A 21087-nucleotide genomic window follows, 5' to 3' on the forward strand; every position below is an offset into this window, starting at 1 on the left:
TTTTATTCTGAGTCCTGTCCCGCTCCCACTGAAAGAACGGTAATGTAGATAACGACGTAGAGTGTGGAATACCAGATACCTTGTCGAATGCACCCATCTCGCCGCACTGTCTGCATGACTGACTGCTGCTGGGCCAGCATTGCGTGTATCGGAAAGATCCCTCGAACATCGAGCACCGGAATGCTAAATGAATGGTCCCCGACTCCCTTGGGAGGCGAGTTCGTCGAATCACTGCACTCTATCCGTGAGAATCTAAGTCTGTCGTGAGCCACGTAAGCGCACGAATCGCACTGTTCTCAGTTAGAGGCTCGTTGCATTCCTTGAGGTATAACGGTGCAACGACTATATAATAGGTCGCATTCTTAGTGTCGTATGTAGTAACCTTCTGGTCAGTGGAGTAGTCGATCCGCTTGCGCCGCTGCAATCCATAGACCGTACCAGCGAGACTAATACTTTCTTTGGCACGTGATCCACGGCACGGTTCTGCTTGAACCTTGCAGTCCGATTCTTAATTGGAGGGCTTATCTACTCAGCTTCGCAAACTGTCTCAGTCCATACGCCGAATGCTCTTGGATGCAGGAAAGGCCACCGACTTGCTCCGAGCGTCTTTGATCCTTTGCTTGGTGCTACACTAACAGAGTGGCCTCGCCGGAATAGCATTTGGCGCCGCAGTAAGGTGTTCAAATGCTCCACCTCCCTCGAGCTGGTCTGCATAGAAGAATACGTACCATCCCTCGTGTCTATTTGGTAAGAGTACCACCGTCCGACTTCGGCACAATATCAACCAGCCTGCCGACAGCTGCTGGGAGTACCGCGTCCGCGGGCTGTGTCACGCCCCGGCGGGATTATGTCGCAGCTTCCTGATCCGACGTCAGGGTAGATACGTTCCTTGTGCGGGGTTTGGAAGAAGTCGCAATTTACAGCCGCTGGATCTCGGCAAGCATAGATTGCGATCCTTTCTCCGGTCCATGCATCTGAATCCGACCGGATTCGGAATCGTTTGGCTAATTTCACATCGGTGCGTATTCGCACACCTCTCGTGGCAAAAACGTCGCTCAAGAGCATATCCGATCGGCGCTACATGCGCACGAGTATTAAAGGTAAAGAATGCTCCCGTTTCACCTCGCACGCGCTCGACTCTTAGGGCAACAAGACCCCCATGAGCACTATCAACCACCTTTGCACTATTTGCTACTACCCCACCAACCTGTATTGTGGCCGATGTGAACGAGTTTACTATTGTTCGCCGGAGCACCAGCTGAGTGTAGGTGCTTGTTGGAGTAGCTGGCACTGCCCTGCGCTAAAGTCGTGCTTAGGATTGGCCAAGGCATAAGGTTGAATGTGTTCATGCGCACAGCGAGCCCCCCAACCACAAGCAGATCGCGACACCCCCGGTGTATCAACAACCGTTGGTATCTGTCCTCGCGCTACTTTTTAGCCCCGAGGAGGGTAAGCTCAAGATATGTTACTTGTTGTGAATATTACGGAAGTACTAATGACTGTCCATGTGCAGAAAATCCGCGTCTTGTCACTGTGCAATGTACGCCCCAGCCGGAGCCCACGAACGGGTTGTGCCCAACACCATTGGTGCAAACCTTCTTTCCGGACGACCAAATCGGCAGTGTTGTGCTTACGCAGGGCTTGAACAATGAACACTTAAGGTTCCCGCTGCACCTCTTCTACAGCCAGTCGTCTTTGTTATGCAGGGCAAATGTTAATAGGGCGATCCAGAGGATAACCTCGGAAGCGGCGGCAAAACCATGGTTTGGCCCGGCTGTAGTCTTGAAGTTTAATGGCTCCCGTCGGCAAGGCTACTCGCACGCTGGAGCCAATGATCTCCCAACGCTTTCGGCCTACTTCTTGACTTACAAATAAATTTCGTGAGTGGCTGGACATGATTTCGGTCGATTACGCTGATGGCCATATTCTGGTAGAGACCGGGGACACAATGCATCCTGTGCCCTTTCCTCCATGGTCTTCGGTCGGTTTAGTCACAAGTATATTCTGTTTCCCTCTATGATGTCCGTCTGTCTATGTATAGTAGGCTATGAAGTGCAGAGCAGCTTCGAACTTCCCGTTCGCCGAGAAATCTTGTTCTCGACAGACTGTATTCGATTGTAGAAACTCCACCCCGCCCTTGCGTGGTATGCTTCCTTTTCCGAATTTTCCAATCACTCAGGCCAATCTTCTAGCACGATCGTACAGAGGCCCGTCTTCCCTGATGTCAGGCTCCGGGTCCCGCAGTTTTTGAGCGGATACCAGTGTTTGGCATCTATTACCAAGCTTGTTTTCGCTCACCGAGACAGGGAGGTGTGGCACTCTGGTGGGTCTTCAAGGAGAAACTGTTTCACCGGCATTCCCTCAGTGTTTGCCGTTGGACCGGTGCATTCTGCAATCAAATCGTCCCAACCGTCGGTGGCGGGTATATGCATCGGGCAGCCGCTTATCTAATGCTCCCCGTGTCGCGCGCCCTCCTGAGTTACTGATAGCCACTTTCGTCCCTCAGTCATCAAACCACGTCGCCATTGTATGAACTAGCCCTTGGCAACTTATCCATGGCCTAGACAAGGGAGGAAGTTCCCTGTAAACTATATTCTGAGATGTTTCCAGCTTCCTGACTGACGGCCCTGATCCATTCCGAATAGGCTGTACTCCCGCTGATTCGATTCCCAGGCGCATTATTGCTCCATCAAGGTAAGTTTGACTACTAAGCCTTCACTCGCAACTACCCCGCCCTCTTTCTCCTGCTGCACTCTATCTGCTCGTCGCTCCCACCGCTGATGGACCGTCGACAGTATCGTACAGCTCGACCTACCGACTATGACAACCCAGGCCATAGTCACCTCGTCGTTGACCTTTTAATCAGCGTAGTAGTCGCTCTCATCAAGTTGATTATGGCACTATTCAAGCTGTCCTCCGTCGTCGTCGAAGCCCTCTTTGTGGTGACGATGAGAATATGCTGGGAGGTGGCTGAACAACAGCCTGAGGTCGAGCCGGCCACGCCACCCATTACTCAGAGTAGGGAAGAGCCCGATAGTTCGTCTCCCGTGTGTCTCCGATGGTCCTAACTAATTCCTTTCCAGCGCTGATGGTTGTGGACATATCGTGTGACTCAGAGACTACGGAAGAGGAATATGAAGACGACGATAGCGGCAGTAATCCTCCTCCTCCATACCTCGATGACGAGTATCCAAGCTCTGCTGCACGACACGCTAGGGTCGTATCCCAGACTCAGCCTCCCGCCCAGGCACCCGCATCACACCCCTTGTCGACAGCCAGCGATATGTTGTCAACCGATGTCACTACCATAACACACAGAGTGGCTGGCTCATACCCCAGGCTTGCTGGTGTCTTGGAAGGAACGGTACTAGTGCGACATGGCAGCAATTTAATTCCCATACACTTCCCTAAGTTGCAGTCCACTGCTCCCCGCTGGTATGTGGTCACCTGTGGTCGTCAGGTCGGCATCTTCGACAGTTGGTCAGTGGTCGTCTTTGCCGGCTGGTTTCGCGCTTCTGATGAGGAGGGGTACAGGTTACAAACGAAAGCAGTGATAGGCAGAATATCGGGCGCATGCGGAAAGTCTTTTCGTAACCTGCAGGAGGGCGAGGCCTACTTTTGGGAGGTATTCAATTCTGGTGCGGTGAAGGTGGTGTCTTTTGGTCGTCGGCCGTAGATTTCATTGATGTCGCAGTTGGCTATTCCTAGTTCCATTGCTTGGTTTGCAAAGGGCTGTTGTCGCATTCGAGGTGCGCACCTCCGACTTTGGATCACGTACATAGTGCGGGCAATCCACCCAAAGTTTCTGTGCGGTACATACTCTACCGCTTTGCTATACATTCCATAAGCTGTGTGGCAATACCTCGTTGTGATATGTAGGCGTTCCAGACGGAAGCTCGTTGCAGGACCGGAAACCCTCTGTACACAAACCTGAAGTTCTAGCCACCAGGCCAAGCCACTGGGAAAGTTTGCCAAGTACTAATTCTGATCTTTTAAGAGAGTGAACGCGGATCCAATCTGCGAACCAACCGATTAGCTTGCCGGTATCTATTTGAAAACACAAATTTAGCTAGAATCCCGGTTTTCGTCCATCTGATCCTCGGACCCTTATTTCTTCATTCTTTATGTTTCTTTGCTCTTGCAGAGGAGCCTCGCTCGCGTCAAAAAGCTGACAATTTCCATATATCTGGCTGCAACCGTAGTGTCTCCGCTTTCCCGACCTGCAGATGTTGGCACTGAGGGACACGAGTGCCGCTGCCATCGGTCATCCAGTGCAGCTCATACAGGGCCAGTTCGCCGGCAGGACACTGCGCGGGGAGCTGCGTGAAGTACAACAAGCTCATATAGGTCGGAAGTAGGAGTTCATTATTATCCAGGCCACTCGTATGTGCTAATTTGAGCCCTTCTAGGTATATGACGAAAGACCGACGTCCCCTGGACCCTCCTCCAGTAGCGCAGCTAAGACTCTTATGCGTGTCCAGTGGCATCTTTTCCAATCGGGAGGAGGAAATATCTCATTACCAGTGAGTCACATACCTTGAGAGACCTCAAGTACGACGTCAGTTGACACCTTACTCAGAGAAGTCAACAGTATGGGACTGCTGTGCTACGTCGATTTGTTCCAAGTGTTTGACACGGAACATGCCTCTGAAGCCGACAGGATGCTCTCCGGAGATAGCATCCAAATTCCCACTCAGGTTTCACCACAAGCTTCGATTCCGCCGCTGTCCCCTCCGAGCAATACGCAAAACACCCATTCAAGAGTTGAAGATCCAGACGCCTGGTCACCAGACAGCATTCACCCACATGGCACTCATCTGCCGGTATCAAGTGTGCGGTACTCAACCCCCGAGTCCCACTCCCGGGACCAGAGGTCGTTGCCCTCCGTGCCATATTCATATCCCGCCCTCGATGACGACTCCGACATCCTCGCGTATGTAGGAAAGTATGTCGTCCGAGACAGCGCTCAATGCACATTCGAACTCTTCGGTTCAAGGTTTGCCGAAGCAGTGGAGATCGTCCGCATGGGCGAAAGGTCGTTGATGTTCGTCTTCTGTGTCCGTCGACTTCTCCTTTCATGTTTACCTTCTATGTGTTTGACATTGGGCTAATGTTTTGAAGACTCGATAGGCGAGCTTAGCTGACCCGTTGTTACAGGACCTATCTGTGAAGAGGGAAGGGAAGTTTATACTGAGGTACCGATGCTTCGATCTATCATCAAAGGCCAGCGGGCAGGGAGAGACCCCAGTACTTGCCGAGTGCTACGGAGGTATATTCGGAGTGTTCTCATCCCGTTTCCCCCGTTTGCAGCCCTCTACATCTCTTACCAAGGTGTTTCTCTTGTATATTCTACTCGCATCGGTCGCTCACCATCAATTTTATGACAGGATCTACGGAGTCGGGGCATTCCCGTCATGGTCCATGGGAAGCAGCGGAAGCATCAAATCCCATACCAGAGTTCGACCTTCAGGGCTGACGCTTCGGGGTCAGTTGATTCTACCGCACGGGGCTTTCAAGATGTCCATCTTCGGTGGGGTTCTCCAATACTAAAGCGTGTACATCAAGCTTATGCTGTTTCAGATGGCCGTGGCATTCAGAATAGTGTTTCTCGTGTCTGGACTGGTCTTGCACCGCTGGACATTGAGATGTTGATTTATCGCAGTATTCTGATTAGTCATTGTATTTCGAGATATGTCGGCCACTCAATTCTCATCACTGAATACGCTTCACATGAGGACAGAGCTTATCCCGATGCTTGCGATCAGCGACTGCCATCTGGGGTTGTCAAGCGCATTCCAGTCATTACCAGCATATTTGCTACTGGACCACTTCCTGGGAAGCTTCCAATCAACAATCATTGGAACAGCGCGCGCGCTCGGAGAGCGGCCTCGCCACATATTCGTCTTGCATTCACGTATCCCAGCGGATCATGCTACTCGTCACGGGTCACTACTGCCTCTGTCTGGACCGTGGGACATGGGAGAGATCGCAATAAGTGTGCCCAATTCTACAATTCGGCCATTCTCTCGAGCAATCGTTCGCGCCAGGAATAGCTCAAAAAAGTTGCTCAGATATGTAATATCTTTTATATGGCCACACAGAATTTTGATTATTGATGAACCCATGGAGATATGCCATTGAAAGTACATGTGTAAATGGGCTGATGTTGCATATCTCAGCAACTAGGTTGAATGCGGAAAATCTGTGAGGCCTAAATGTTCTAAACCACGACTACATGGTGTATTCTACGCATCCAGTTAGCCAACCTTCAGGTCAACCACTTTTTCAGCCACCGCCACTCGAAACAAACACGTGCAAGCACCGTAACGCGTCTGCAGGGATTGCGCCTCCCCACTACGTCATCAACCCTGGCGTCATCGGAGAGACTCGGGAGAGACATGAAGCGCTCAGCTCGATCAAACTCTGGTAGGTGGGTTATGTGAGGATACCCGTTTGTTCCACCATTATACGCCCAGTCTGAATTGGTAACTGGGACTCACGACCATTGCTAGATGCATGCGATGAGAGGCCGAGAAATTTACGAGTTAAGGATGAAAAGGTTTGTCCTTGCCGTACCGCACGGAAAACGGCGGCAAGTCTGAGTCCTGATACTGCGGTTCGCACGAATTTCTGTGATGCGCGGTACCGCTGACATGTGTCGAGCGCCGGTGCATTCCCACACTATTTGTGCCACATTTTTGATCACTCGCTTTCCTTTCGCAGACGGAGAGTTATTCCGCTACAATGGCCGTCAGAAATTCTGCAGAAGGTCCGCGGACTGTCCGGTACCGAGTACGCGTTCTGCCCGGACAGACATTCCATGCGGCTGTCTATGTTATCACGTCGGTGCACGTTGTGTCAGCCCCTCTAGCTGTGAATGCGTTGATAGCCTCCGTGCTTATATTCACGGGAAGGTTGACTGTGCGTGAACGGCTATCATACGGGAAATCCCATGATGTGTGACGGTGAACTTTGTTTCGATCTTCTATCTCGGTTTTACAACTGACCGTTCTTCGATTTCCTGAGCTGATCGGGTTAATAGGCCATTTTCTTCAAATTATCTGGCTACAGGAACACGGCCACTGACAAGGGCATGAAGACCTACCATCACTAAACCGCTGTGTTAACTACTCTGATGAGATAGAACTGGGAGTTCCGCGCTGCGATGTTCCTAACATCCTGCAAATAACCTCTGCCGCGTCATTCTCAGATCTTCTGCGGCCATGAATGCGTTCTCTTACGCTAGGCCTAATGCAATATTTGCAGCGCTGCCGAATATGCTATACTTGATGAAGACGTCTCAGGCACCTTCCGTGGATGGATATATCGCTTCTACTCGCCTTCTCTACGTGTTCACCGCCGACACCGCACCCGAAGGGTCGGCAGGTGTCAGTAACAAGAGTAATCTGCTCGATGCGCCGCTCTAACTTTCGTAGATCCAACCGGCAGTGAACGATGTTCTGCTATAAGGTGTGGTAGAGTCTGTGAGAGCACGGTGTACCAAGTGCCATTGGTATGTGAGGCCTGCTGTGCTTGAGTTGTTCTCATTCCTGTGTGTGGCCCCTCGCTTTCATTTTCCAGCGGTGGATATATTCTTCACCGGCCGCTTTGGTCGTCAAATGAATGCAAGCAAAGACTTATAAATGCTCAACAGGAGGCGTCACCTACTGATTCCCCCGTACTTTATGTGTCACGTACTTTCCGCTCTTGTCTCAGCACCTGGCCGCCTTTCATTCCCGCTCCGACTATTTTGTCATCATGGGAATATGTAGATTTATGGGGGACAGCTACCGTATCGAGATTTCTCCCCTGGTCTAGGCGGTAGATACGCTCAAGGTCTGAACTAAGTGATTCTCGGGGACCGCCCCGTGTGGCGCCCAGGGTCAAGGAGACCTTCCATGTATATCATCACACCCAACGTGACTTCCGCGAGTAGGCGGCTTACTCGCTCGCCCCAGAACCACCTCGTTCAAAGCAGCAACTGGTTGGCGACCCTCTTCCAACGAGAATCTGCCTGTCGCCTCCACGCTCTTTACTTGGATTCGCTCAATTCCTTCCATGGACTCGGACCAAGGCAGTACTCCACTCAACTTAAGGAAATATGCGTTCGTCTTGCATTCCAACTTCCTCTGGAACGTCGACCGTAACTCGCGGCTGCAGGTTTCCAGCATGGCTGATAGCCGCCATTTTCTCCGCTATGTAAGGTCTCGTTATACCCGTCCCATGGAATTTGCCTGACTGGGTTTGAACAGACTGTTCGGAGGTTCTCTTATTTATATCCCCCTTAAATTTCTATCTGAACGTCGTCACACAAGCATCATTTATACAAATTATACTGTATGTCAGAAACTATCCGAAAGACAGATGGGAGTTGAAGTCGTTTGTAAGCCTTTCACGATAAGTGGCAATCGGTTAATGTTATGATTAATTGTCTCAACAGGTATTTGTCACCTTCACCTCGTACATCGCGCACCAGATCATGGTTATGCATAGTGGCCAGTATCCATCTCCGCCCGTCATTGCTGCATGGACGCTGATCGGACTTCAGTATACGTCTACCTCATCTTGTCCAGACTTTCCTTGGAGACCGCTGAGCGACTCGTTTGGTAAGTGGATATGATGGCGCCTTATGGCCATTTACCGGACCTGATCTTCCCTTCAGGAGCGTTATCGTAAGGATACTTCTGAGCACGTTACTGGGTTGGGTTGACGCATGGCAACGCAGGGACAAGCATTTTGTAATGTAAGTCTCACAGTTGTGGCTTCCGACGGTATTTCGGGAGGCGTGTACTACTTATTACCAGGCCGTAACAGCTCTAGTGGTCCAACTGTACGTGTTCCGCCCCTCTTTATTGCTGATACTGGACGTCTTGTTCTACGCAGATTCTTTGGCGTGCGGATCTGGCGTAGTGAGTGGAAAGCTACTTATTGCTGCTACTCGAGGGGCTCAGCATGTCATCCTCAGTGAGCCGAAATAATTACCTGGCCGCGGCCTTGGTGAGGACGCCTAGGTTATATTTCCTTTCTCATCGCTGACTTCCCCTCAAGAGTTTGTTGCCACTGTCCGCCTTCGGTATAGTTTTTCTGCTCTGAAACATTTCGGTCTCTCATCGTGAGCGGCTCACAGGTACAACCTTTGGTAACATTCCTTCCTAAATACCATTCTTTATCCTCCTGACCTGTGTCTTGTATAGTGTATGCCGTGAAAGCGTGCGCCTATCTTGCCGCAATTCAACTTTAAAAAGCGAATTGACCAATGGATTTAAGTCTATCCCTCCAGTACCTCTCCGATCTTGATAGCTTGAAGGTTAGTCTGTCCAGTCTTGAAATTTGGCGCTTAGCTTAGGAAGATAGACACTCTCGATCGCATTCAACGCGTTATATGCAGCCACAGATATCGCTGTGGCAGCATCCCTCTCCATTACGTTGCTTCGAAAGAAGCCCGGGAAGCATGGGTTAGTATCTTGAGACTCTATAGGTTATCGGGTGTACTGACTCCCACATTTTAGTTCCCGCACGACGCACACTATGATCCATACCTTGGTCAGTATTGTACATCTAGGCACATCTGTGTATGAACATCTCCTCTAGGTAGCGTACTGCGTGAACACCGGTCTTACAACTAGGTGTGTATCTTCTATTGAACTCCTGGATACATCATTAATCAAAGAACTTCGCCAGCGGATGCTCTATTATGTCGCTCATCTTCGTGGGTGCCCTTTACTTAGTCGGTACAAGACCCGTCCCAATTACAACCCAATTGGACAGGTTATAACGCTGCAAGACCACTATATATATATCTGCTTTTACTTCATCATCGGAGGCAGTAAGTATCTCGCGGGACTCTTTACCACCGATTACTGAAAGCATGACAATTGATAGCTTATATTAACTCGCTTCTCGCAAATCTCAACGGCCGGAGAGCAATACGCGGTAGCTCCACTGACCATATACACATGTCCGGCGAGATCTCTTATGCCCTCTCCACCCTCGATCGTTCTGTGGAACTTGGACCCGCCCAGAGCTCGCCCGATCCATCCCAAAAAGGAGCTGGTCACGAGGAAGCACCCGAAGATCCATCTCCTGTTCGCGTGAAGTTTGACAGAGAGGATATCTCACTTTCGGAGGGAGGGACAACTCGCGATACACGGTGGGTCTGATATGACCACTCTTCTAGCGCTATCATACTTATTCTTGTATCCTATTAGTTGAATCCTGGCCGAGCACGGTCGTCATCATTTATCATCCGTACTGAGATAGCCCTGTACACGCTCCGAAACAGCTACGCACCCACAGTGTCTTTTGAAAGAGACCTGTTCAAGCATGGCTTTGTCCTGAGTATTACGACAATAGATGTGGGTCTTGAAGATTGTTAGCGGTCGAGAACCTGGCGCGACTGCCAGGAACCCGCACGCAAATCTACTAGGGGCAGGTGCATGATAATACTGGCATGGTGACGAGGTTAGGGTTTGGCAGGCCCTTGGCCTCATCGATACCAACCTACAGCGTGGGAATGTCACTTTTTTTGTTGTCAAGTCTCAGTCATGCGAGTATACCTTCAACAGGCGGTGGAATTTACCTGCGATGAACTTCTCCGTGGCTCCATTCCCTTGGAAGTGACGCCCACCGAACATAAAGCAGGGACTTGTGGAATGGACATTCTCTCGCCCGAACATTTCTTACTGTTCCTCAATCACCATCTGCTGTTCTGGCATACAGATGGTTCCTATAACAACATGCTCTACGTTACCACTGGCAGACGAATTTGATTCACCACCTGACCATCACGGTTGCACTGCTGGCGTTGCAGATCAACCTGAAGTGACGTCCGAGAATAGTCGGAGCTCCAGTAATTTGTTGACCTGAAGCGGCAGCGATCTCATTTATGATACGCGAATTGCGAGTCGATAGTCATCACCCACTGATGGATACCCCTGCAAGGGCAGCCAAGTCTGATGGAGTCGGAACTCCCTGGGAAGTCCGGGAGACCAAGAATGCTTTAGAACCTCTGACCAGAAGGACTCTCACGGGTTCGACAACTGATCGGCGGCATCGCTACAAAGCTGCTGCATGCTAAGATAGAACGTTCGATATTCTTCGGACCTCCAAATCATTGCCGAGTCGCATAACGGTTTCATCAATTCCCAGTACTGAAGCTAGTTGAACCTCTCGTTCGAAGATCTATGGGAATTGTTGAGGTGAACGGAAAGGCCCCGCAAACCCTGATGACCAGTATGGTTGGGAATTCCAGCCCGCTAGCTTTGGATAAAGGATATTCGGAGTAGGCCTAGGTCGAAAGACAGTCTCGGAGCTTATTCCAGCCGTTTGCAGATCAATAGATCACCAATTCAGAAAAACGCGTATAGTCGGAGTGGGTCGGAGTGGGTCGGAGTGGGTGCCAGGGATGTCGGAAGAAGATAGGGAAGTCCAGATGGTCCGATTTTCCGTCTCTCGGGGACTTACAATTGCTTGTCCGACGTGGTCCGACCGTAAATGATTTTTGAAAAGTGGGCCCATCAAGGTGCAAACGGCTGTCAGTCTCTTGCAACAGTAATGCATATTTAATCCACCGGAACCTTCCTCACGATACGATGGTGTTCTCCCTTTTCCATGTCCAGATACATGGACGGGTATCGTACGGTAACCTCAATCGATACTAATACAGTAGGAGGGTGAAGTTGACGCTCCATTATCGGCCGCCCTGAGTTTAAAATAAAGCCAAAAGTGTCTGTCCGTGGGAAGTATCGTAGCATTAATATTTATATAGGGAAGGTCAGATCTTGACCGATCTTGCCGAAGATAGCGGGCGGCAAAACCCGCAAGTGTAAGGTAGCTTCCGATACTCAGAAAGCGGTCTGGTACACATATGCACACTCGTACCCGTACCAGTAACCGAGTCGACTGGTCAACGCAATATCTGCCCGCCCTATAGTGAGCCCGCTCAAGTGTCTGACCGAACTAGAGTTATTTGTATGGTCCGTTGAGATTCTCTCTCGCCATAATTTAGATTGTCAGCGAGTCAAACAACCACTCAGGCTAGTCTGAGCGCATAGTGAGCAAAATTTGAAGTCGGTGACAGAGAGATAAGGCGCTCTGCCGTATTGACACGGCCTTACAGCTAGGTAGCGGAGACGTACAGTCGCAAACGGGCCTGACCTCGTAGCCCCAAAAGGATATTAAGCGACAAACGTATCGGATGCCTCAGAGAGAGCACAGGTATGAGATTATCATGAAGCATTTAGACAGGGCATGTGTTTATCTTACGGGATTTCAGCGTATATATGTTATCCAGTCATTGGTCAATGATAATTCGGTCCAGACTAGTTATTACCACCGTCCTGCGCATTTGAGGAGATGATCGGTCTTTCTGACTGCTCGTCCGCGAGATAGAGCGCATTGTCCCCAAAGCAGTCCCCTGTGACCTAATGCACGTGGCCGGACAAAGGTATAAAACCTACCCACACTGGCTAATTGCGGATTCCATCCTTACCACCATGGCGGCAAGTCTAGATATCGGTCTCATTGAGAGTTTCAATACAGCTTTGGCCCACTTGTCCGAAAGGAAGGGTCCCACTGTCGGTGAAGTCCTATCATCACACATCAGGCTTAAATATTCATCTCTGATGATTCATCAACAGCGAACACGACACTAAAGACTATGTCCGAGGAGCTTTCTATGCTTGTTGATCCAAAGGGCGCAGAGTAAGTTGCTGCAGTTCGCTATGCCTGTACCCTAGTAACCAATCCCTTCTGTGTCAGGGGTCTCGATCGACTGATGCTCGAGACAATATTGACCGACATTGAAATCCTTTCCGAGCAGACCAAGCCTGAGGCTGGTAAGTTGGGGGAATCAACTGCCGTTGGCGCGTGCTGCAGTATAACCCTGTCCCTCTAGCCAACACCCTCCTGCGCCACTTCAACAGGCAAGTGAAGGCAGCCCTGTTTGAACGCGTCCCTGCCATATGGGGCGTGTGGTTCGGGAGAAGGGTAGGGATATTTACCTCCCAGTGAGTACCGTCTGCTTTTTTTTCCTAATCAGCTAAGCCATGCCCTCTCAAGGGAGGAGATGGAAGTAGCCACCAAGCATGTGCCAGTACCTTCCGGCTCCATCGGAAGATTTTTCACCATGGAAGATGCCATAGCCGAATTCAAATCGCGACTCCTCATCCCGAACGGTATAACGATATGGACCGACCCAAAGATGCAGAATATCACCGTAGATTCGGATCCCCGTCTCGTCTACGTGCCTCCGGGGAGGGAAGAACTGCGGGAGAAGATGTTCGGCGTCCAGGAACCCCTTCCTCTCGCCGCTCGGGATGTCATCGATATCGAATAGATGTCGCACATATAATCATTCCACCCATGGATATACCTTATTACATATCCACTAGGTAGTAACTTTCCTGAGAAACATATTGATCTTTACATCGATCCAATTTGATGCATAATCAAGCATGATCCTCTACGGCGGGTGTTCGCATTCGCCTCGTTTACCTTCCTACATGGCCGTCCAACCTCGGGGAGCGACGCATCATACTAGAAGAGGCACGTATAACTAAGGCTACTACTGATCATGATGAACAAGGTCATCGAAGAATACAAATCTATGTATACCTCTCTCCCTCCCATCCATTAAGCTCCTTGTACCTGCGAGCGATGTCCGGAGCTCGGGTCATTATGTGATCGACCTTATCCTTCCGATATGAAAATAGTTCCTTGAAATGCGGTCCATATCGTAGACGAGCTGTTGCCGCGAGTTCACGGTTCTCATGTGAGCGGTTGCGCTTGATACGCTTGGAAATCCTGGATATAGTCTGTCGTCGTCCTCCGAGGGAGTATTTGTTCCAGAATTCCGTATCACCCAGCTCCGTATATTCTTCGACCAGATACTGTGCCAGATAAATAAGTCGTCATTGATCGCATAACAAGAACAAGAAGTCGAACCTTCCATTCAGCCCACTGCTGCTTCGTTACTCGCCACTGTTTCCGATAATGACGGGAATACACGTCTGGCATGTGCACCAGCGGGATAGGTGTTCCTCGTATAGTCAGAGGCGAGCTTCCCCTCCAGGCTGCCGTCTTGTCGTCCCAGCAGCTCGTCAATGTCTCCATATCTTGACCAAAAGACAAAGCCGGAGGGTCTGGAACCTCATCGTCCCGAAACCTAAATATCCCATTGACTAAAAGTATTGTGCGAGGAGGTGACGAGGATCCAGATCCAGACTGTGGCGTAGGGCTGACAGAACCAAGAGAGGCGGGTATCCTGGGTACGTAAGGATCCTGTGAAGGATCGAGAGGCTGGACGGGTGTTGTTACAGGACTTTGCTCATGGGCTGTGGAAGCGGCGGGTGGTAAGGCGCCATCCTCCCCGGCTGTAGCAGCGGCGTCTGCAGGGTATTTCTGTTTATTCAGGTGCCCTGGGGCGTGATGGATGGGGGATGTGCCCGACTGCCTCTCATCGGTGGGACTGGATCGAAGTATCTGCGGGTGACCACCGGTCAGCTCAGTTTCATCTATGGACATCGTCTGCGAGGACATGGCGCCTGGCGGAAGCATCGAGTCACCTCGTTCAGCATTCCCATGCGTCAAAAATTCTTCTTCCTCATATTGGCGAGTGCTTTGGTGTGAAGTAGCTGTATCAGACGTCGTATCACCAGGGACATCCATGGTAGGATCACTGTCAGGCCGATCATCGACAGTATGCTCCAAGGACTGGCAATTATGAGATGCACTTGGAGGCACAGTCCAAGCGGGAGCGAGGTTCTGTACCAGATCAGAGACCTGCGTACTGAATCCATGACCGAGAGCCCCCGTCGATAGTCTGGAAGCAAAGACATCCCCCAACTCTTTGGCCGTTTCGAGAATCCTCCTGCAAAGCGGTGCGGCAGCCTTCGTGATTTCGGACTCAGATAGCTCTGGTAAAGGTAATTTAGTTCCATAAATCAATGCGTTCCTTGATACCTCAAGCACCATACCTGAGGCGTATTTCCCATGTTCACCCTCAGCGGACTCTCCAGCTCCACGATGTCCTCCTGCGTCACGAGCATCACTGTACGACGATTCTTCTCCTACGTTCAGCTGGCTCTCCACTCCCAAGCCAGGGCACGGCGCTGCTGTACCGGACCTGATAGAGGTCTGTTCGTAAAAGTCAGGGAGTATACAAGACGTTGTAATTAGGACCCACACAAGAAGGAGAGTGAAACCGGTCGGGAAGCCTGGGTGTTACCGAGGAAGGATCACATCGATTCTGACCCATATTGGGGGCATTGGCGCGGGAGACACGGGCTGCACGGGCGGCTCTTTCTTCTTCTACTGCCATTCTAGCCTAAGTTCTATCAATAAAAGCGTAAGTCACATATGAGGGGGCTTACCCATTCTACGACGCTTTCGATTTGCTCAACAGTCCGCATGTCCTTGGTACCCTTAATCGGTTCCTTACTCTGTTCCACCATGAGTTTCTCGCGTCTAATCTGCCACGCTTCCTTTCGCTTCGGGGTTGGATGTAATGTTCGCTTTCTCTGCTTTTCCTCTTGTGGGCTATCGAGGCTGGATAAAGGTCATACTAGTAGTCCTTGGGTACCGAGGACGACTTACACTTTCCACCCGGCCTTTTCCTGGCTGAATTTCTCCAGAGCTTGGATATATTTGATCTTCTTCCTCTGCACGGGCATAGGAATCTTGTACTGCCTAATCCTCTGCGTAAGGTCGGTACATGTGAGGGTCGGTCTTCCCTATGTTAAAATTCAGGATATGTGGCATTGGATCACATAACTTACAGATCGATGCTCTCGACTGCGTATTCGCCATTAGGCAGCTTGTGAGTGGGAAGAATGGTGGACATTGCTGAGCGTTCGTTGAGATTCGCCAAGCAATAGGAGGGGTGACAGAGCGTTGGTATTGACTACAGGGCCGCGTGCAAATGAAATATTAGAGACTTGCGAAAGGCGGAATAATCAAAGACAAAAATGGATATGGCTCGCTTTACCCAGCTATTGACATATGTTTGCTCGCTGTCTCAATGTGGCAGAACATCCCTCATCACGTGGGACTGGTAGCTGTCTGGCTATGGTACCGGCGAACTGACAGTAGTTCGTGCAGCATGGCTCATTAAAAAAAAGCTATCACTTTGTCAGACCACCGCTGGAGGGGGTAAATGACGAGCCCGCGAGTAACCGTGCCGCCGCACGAGGGCCGGGAGTAGTGGCGGCTACATACATCGACAAGAAATCTACGCTAGCTGGATAACAGAGACGTCTCTGCCTGACCATCATGACTCACACGTCTTAAGCAAGCGGGTTTCCACTCCCTATAATGTGGCCCGGGAATTGTCGGATGAGTAACAATACACAAATATACGTAAGCAATGAAAATGTAGCTGCAGATTACACGCGGGATATGAGTATACCAGTCCGCACCTAGATATTCAGTTAGCTCTACCGGTTGTAAATGGGTGATGAGGAATTCCTCACGAAAGGAAGTCCGAAGACCTTGAAATTCGTGCTATCTATATTTGGTTTGGAGTGTCCGATTCGCATGCTGGCGTTCAAGGCAATCTGTGGGACTCACATGGTGGCTTGCGTGTCCGTGCCGGAGCAGAGGCGCCTTTACCTACACTGTCGATACTAGTGATGGCAATTTGGCTGACGGCAACTGAACGGCGATGACAAAGAAGCTGCGGGCGGTTCAAGACAAGGTTAGGGTTAATAATGCGAGATTCGAGCTAATCAACCTGTGCATATGGTAGGATGCTGAGTTGCCGACTTAGCCATGCAATTCAGGCCACAGGGGCAAAAAACGTTGCAGAAATCACTTCTTTTCGTAAAAATTACCGTTGTCCGACGGTTGCCCGACCGTTTACCGACGGTTCATCTGGCCCCTGTGAGGCGGCGAGGAGGCTGCGGCATCGCATCTGGTTGAATATCCATAAGACCATCGGCCCTCAGGGTAGCAGTCTCCGGTGGGCTCCTTTGCAACTGATTCATTGTGAGTGACGGCTCTTGTAATAAACCCTTTGAAATGCATGACAAATGAATGATAGCAAGCCACAGAGAGAACGCGTGTTGCCAAGTGTGCCCTCATAATCGTGTGCTCGCATCCTCATCATGTAATAAATTTTGCGATTATCACGAGATGATGGACTCCTAGCCGAACCGAAATGCCTATTCCATCCTCCGAAGACGAAATCAACTGTTCCATTGATCCTGTCTGACCGGGAAATGCGGACATACAAGGAATCTTGTCCAGACAGGCGTCCATGCTGATCCGATGAATCCGGTGATCCCTCACTTGTTTCTGACTTTTTACGCAGACGGTGATGCATTCGCGACGCGTCCATTTCTGTTCCAATGTCACCGACTAGAGGAAGTGCGGTGAGGCTTATCAGAAGATGAGATATTCTGGCATCTACTGCCCGCCTCTGGGAATGTACGTATCGACTGCCAATGGATGGACTGTGCCCCATACCCGTATCAATCCTTAGCGGAATAAATTAAACCGGACACGCAGGATGTCGTTCTCGTCTCTCTTGCCATCCTTCGGGAATACACGATGGAGTTAACGGTCATTTTATAGAGAGCGGAATATCGTATACAGGATGAAAGTCGTAATTAGCTCGTTACCACGAGCAATGGCAACTACGCCCGCAGTTAGGACAAACTACAGTAGGCTTACGACGAAAGTCCATGAAGTCCTCCCTACGCTCCCTCGGGTCATCGACGTACGAAATGAGATATCGCAAGACAATCGTAGGTGGGAGAGTCGTTGCCCAACCACCCCACTCACAGATTTTCCGAATACCCCACCGTTTGTCACAGTGCAGCCACTGAGTTCCTCCGCGTCGGAACGAATGCGTCCCATACGGTACAGGGTCTCGCTTGACGTCGAGAAGATTGTGACGAAAATACCCCAAGAAACTGCGCGAGGGCTATGCCACAGATAAGTAAGGCGGCAAACATCGCAAAAATGTACATACCATTTTTGTATTCGTCCGACATATTCTATCATGAGACCTGAAATTACGAAAGAGATACCCTTTTGTTATCCCGGATACGTGGACCCATTCGGCATAAGCGCGATATGGACATAGATGGGCGTCCTCTTCAGGGTAGATATATAAGTAGAAGGGTTCGAGGTCTGAGTAGACATTAGCGAACTATTTTCATGTGACGACAGCCTAAAAGAACGTACCCCCAAACTGCGCATTCTTTCGCTGTGAAAGTCGCAAAATGAGACGCTTATGCTTGGGATCGGGGATAACATCATGGGCTTTGATGTTTAGGACTTCATCGAAACGAAGGAGGCAGGAAAAGGCAAACGTATACATGCAGTGAAGACAGCGCCGTAGTCGTCCCCCGCCCCACTGATCATGGGACTTCTTCTTCCCCGAGCGTCGATCGATCTCCAGGATTTCAGCCTGAGCAGAGAGATTATTGACTTCGTAAAGCTGCGCCATGATCTCCGGCGTAATGGCACGAGCGCTTGTGGGCGTTTCACCGTTCTGAACCTGTTCAATAGAACAAAATCCTTATGAGATGGTCGAAAACCCTTCTATGCGTAAGTTACCCACTTTTCGCCTCTTCAGCGATGCCATATACGAGCTTACTTGATATGAGATTGAAGGATTTCCTCGCCATCTCCCATTACGCGACCGGGATTGATCCCAGACCAACGTACCACGTCGACCAAAGCGCCCAAAACCATACGTCATGGAAGCACGTATCTTCATGGCGTAGTTGAAGGTTCTCCGTGTCACATTCGATGGCTTGAAGGTTCCGTCCAAGTACCAGTCGTCGCAGCTTCGCCGCAATTTTTCCAGCGCGCGAGGGAATCCAAAGAGGAAAAACACACCGGTCTATCATCCACATACAAATCCAGCGCGGCATTGGCTCTGGTACTTCAGATGTAAAAACGGTGGTTTCGTCTAGAACAAGTTGTTTCTGTTTGAGCCAGCCAGCGAACTGCCGCATGATGCTGCGAAAGACATGAGTAAACTCAGATAAGGCGAGAGATGCAGGTAACCACTGTACCGCTGGTATTCGGAAGCCGTTCCTTCTGCGACACCTTTGGACAGCCGCTCTACCAGCTTATCGACATCTTCGTCCTCATTCCGGTTGCCCGTAATGCAAGCTTCGTCTGCGCCGTCGTCCGTAGTACTGTCTTCATCGTCGGGATCTCCCATAGTGCTATCGCCGTCTTCGTCGCTAGACTCGTCTGAGTCCGAGTCATCTGACTCTTCGTCGTCTAACCCACTTTCCGCAACATGCCATGCATCCATGGTATTGGAGTCAATCTCTCCCTCAAAATCGTCCTGTACAGCAAGCTCCATGAGGTAATCATCGGGGCCTGTCGCCAGCTCGAGGGCAGGGCAATGGCCGGACTGAAGAGTTCCAATTGTTGACTGAGACATGGTTGGATCGCGGGACGAATGGGAAGATCACTGGGACCGGGAGACAGGAGGAGAGACTCGGCACTGCAGATTGCAAGTGCGTCGACTTGGATCATAGGACATAGCGACCAAACAGTAGGGTAGCTGCACCGTGGTATGATCTCGGCTTCGGCCTTGTCCACCGAAAAAGATGTTGCTTAGTACGTCGGCGGAGACAAGTACCACCGGACAATCGAATCTGCAAAAGGCTCAGGCAAACTGCCCTGGTTGCAGCATCAGCTAACCACCTTAGGGAAAGCCCTGGGGAGATACGTCTCGGAAAAAAGAAATAGAGATTCTTCACCCAGGCATAGGGTTATATCCGATAAATGATCAATTCGTTGGGGAATGGGAATCAGATGTTGAACATTTTCTGATACTTGGCTGATCGAGATTCGGCAGAGTTGTCACCGAACACGCAGTCGCACGATTGGAGTCAGTAAGCTTGAGGATACCGACCCACGTCTATCCTTCCGCATACAAGTCTTTCAACATGTCTGTCGATGACCAGCGGCCATACATACGCTATAATCGAAAAGAGCTGTAAGCATAATTTGACCGGGGGACGTACATTTGGAGGGTCTGGCTGATCTTGCGTTCGGTAGTGAAAAGCTGAAAAAGGAAGAACTCGTTCAGTTGGTGCAATTACAGCCCGGCAAGTGGCCCAACAATGTCGAGTGGCCGCCAGCTGGCCCTACCAAGGCAGTCTTGAGAAAGGTACTACTCACCCCACGCTATGGCTTCGGAAGGCCCGTCGAGGATGTTGGCGAAATACCTCACGTCAAGCCATCCAACGATTCCGCGCCATCGCGAGCAGGTTTTGCTGAGGAAGTTATGCGACGCCAGTCCTCATCATCGGTCCTTGAAGGAGGAGAGGATCGAGGAGGTATGACACGGCTCTCGCTCATCTGCCTTACTTTACCTCTAATCAGCGGGCTGGGAATCTTCGGAAGGACCACAAGATGCAGCTCCTCTGACTGAACAGCGCGAACATGTTGGGGAGCAGAGTACTCGCATCCCGGAGAATGATGGGTCCTTGACGGAGGGGACCTTGATGGCGGCGACTGGTCAGCTTTCACTGTCTTCCCAATTTGAGACTTGTACGAATACGAGAGGTCGCCACAAACCAAGTATGTATATCAGCCCTGAATGCAGGTTTTGGAGAGCAACACTCACCCTAGCAGACGAGATACACGAAGAAGAACAGACCGCATCCGGTGTCCCAGGGGATATCTCCGAGACCGTCATCTCTAGCGAAGTCCCAGGACGTGCTCAAGACATTGCACATCCGGATGACACTGCGACTGAATGTCAAAGCCTTGGGCAATCCAATGAGACGCTAGAGAATGAGGCTGTTTCCGATCAAAGCATGGTGTTTGCGGACCGGATGCATGAAGCTCCTTTGTCGCAAGGCCTATCAATGGATGGGAGTTACTTGAGTGATGCCAATTGTACGTTTATCTTAATGATAAGTAACAAATTCTGATGTCACATTCCAGGGGAGGACGAATTTGGGAAACTGAACTTACATGACGAAGGCCACCGCAGCGATGCATCTAATCTGAATGATACAGAGGTTGTGCATATCACAGTGTTCTATCGTCTCAGCGTTTGCTGAGGAGAATACACAGGTTATGTTGGTTATTCGAGACTTACGAGTGCCG

The 21087-nt window shown here is 50.4% G+C and overlaps 8 protein-coding genes across 8 annotated transcripts; 6 read left to right on the forward strand and 2 right to left on the reverse strand.

Moving 5' to 3' along the window:
* Positions 1-1159: 1159 nt before the first annotated feature.
* Positions 1160-1875, forward strand: GLOTRDRAFT_50028 (uncharacterized protein; the record flags this gene model as incomplete). Its single annotated transcript, XM_007872442.1, has 3 exons — positions 1160-1264; positions 1317-1449; positions 1514-1875. The coding sequence occupies 3 exons, from the start codon at positions 1160-1162 to the stop codon at positions 1873-1875; spliced, it is 600 nt and encodes a 199-aa protein (XP_007870633.1).
* A 2393-nt stretch (positions 1876-4268) lies between these two features.
* Positions 4269-4512, forward strand: GLOTRDRAFT_16028 (uncharacterized protein; the record flags this gene model as incomplete). The annotated part of the gene is made up of 2 exons (XM_007872418.1): positions 4269-4354; positions 4410-4512. Coding segments are annotated over 2 exons (189 nt in total), but the record flags the coding sequence as incomplete, so codon positions are not given.
* Positions 4513-5024: 512 nt separating this feature from the next.
* On the forward strand, positions 5025-5340 carry GLOTRDRAFT_7278 (uncharacterized protein; the record flags this gene model as incomplete). The annotated part of the gene is made up of 2 exons (XM_007872412.1): positions 5025-5057; positions 5158-5340. Coding segments are annotated over 2 exons (216 nt in total), but the record flags the coding sequence as incomplete, so codon positions are not given.
* A 1404-nt stretch (positions 5341-6744) lies between these two features.
* On the forward strand, positions 6745-10769 carry GLOTRDRAFT_96838 (uncharacterized protein; the record flags this gene model as incomplete). The annotated part of the gene is made up of 20 exons (XM_007872614.1): positions 6745-6921; positions 7145-7167; positions 7211-7388; positions 7773-7836; positions 7937-8199; positions 8441-8547; positions 8574-8606; positions 8663-8743; positions 8815-8830; positions 8884-8909; positions 9080-9112; positions 9195-9210; positions 9301-9307; positions 9389-9455; positions 9510-9543; positions 9592-9626; positions 9729-9826; positions 9883-10154; positions 10209-10355; positions 10566-10769. The coding sequence occupies 20 exons, from the start codon at positions 6745-6747 to the stop codon at positions 10767-10769; spliced, it is 1881 nt and encodes a 626-aa protein (XP_007870805.1).
* Positions 10770-12494: 1725 nt separating this feature from the next.
* On the forward strand, positions 12495-13336 carry GLOTRDRAFT_96839 (uncharacterized protein; the record flags this gene model as incomplete). The annotated part of the gene is made up of 5 exons (XM_007872615.1): positions 12495-12579; positions 12639-12702; positions 12760-12836; positions 12896-13007; positions 13060-13336. 5 exons carry the CDS (start codon positions 12495-12497, stop codon positions 13334-13336), a joined length of 615 nt encoding a protein of 204 aa, XP_007870806.1.
* Positions 13337-13604: 268 nt separating this feature from the next.
* GLOTRDRAFT_50027 (uncharacterized protein) lies at positions 13605-14112 on the reverse strand (the record flags this gene model as incomplete). The annotated part of the gene is made up of 2 exons (XM_007872441.1): positions 13605-13889; positions 13945-14112. The coding sequence occupies 2 exons, from the start codon at positions 14110-14112 to the stop codon at positions 13605-13607; spliced, it is 453 nt and encodes a 150-aa protein (XP_007870632.1).
* Positions 14113-17614: 3502 nt separating this feature from the next.
* Positions 17615-18793, reverse strand: GLOTRDRAFT_50099 (uncharacterized protein; the record flags this gene model as incomplete). Its single annotated transcript, XM_007872451.1, has 4 exons — positions 17615-17923; positions 17972-18132; positions 18187-18502; positions 18566-18793. Coding segments are annotated over 4 exons (1014 nt in total), but the record flags the coding sequence as incomplete, so codon positions are not given.
* A 1123-nt stretch (positions 18794-19916) lies between these two features.
* Positions 19917-21041, forward strand: GLOTRDRAFT_96841 (uncharacterized protein; the record flags this gene model as incomplete). The annotated part of the gene is made up of 6 exons (XM_007872616.1): positions 19917-19966; positions 20029-20309; positions 20356-20490; positions 20520-20553; positions 20579-20874; positions 20923-21041. The coding sequence occupies 6 exons, from the start codon at positions 19917-19919 to the stop codon at positions 21039-21041; spliced, it is 915 nt and encodes a 304-aa protein (XP_007870807.1).
* Between the last annotated feature and the right edge of the window lie 46 nt (positions 21042-21087).

Source organism: Gloeophyllum trabeum, assembly GCF_000344685.1.
Source record: "Gloeophyllum trabeum ATCC 11539 unplaced genomic scaffold GLOTRscaffold_00018, whole genome shotgun sequence".
NCBI classification, from domain to species: domain Eukaryota; kingdom Fungi; phylum Basidiomycota; class Agaricomycetes; order Gloeophyllales; family Gloeophyllaceae; genus Gloeophyllum; species Gloeophyllum trabeum.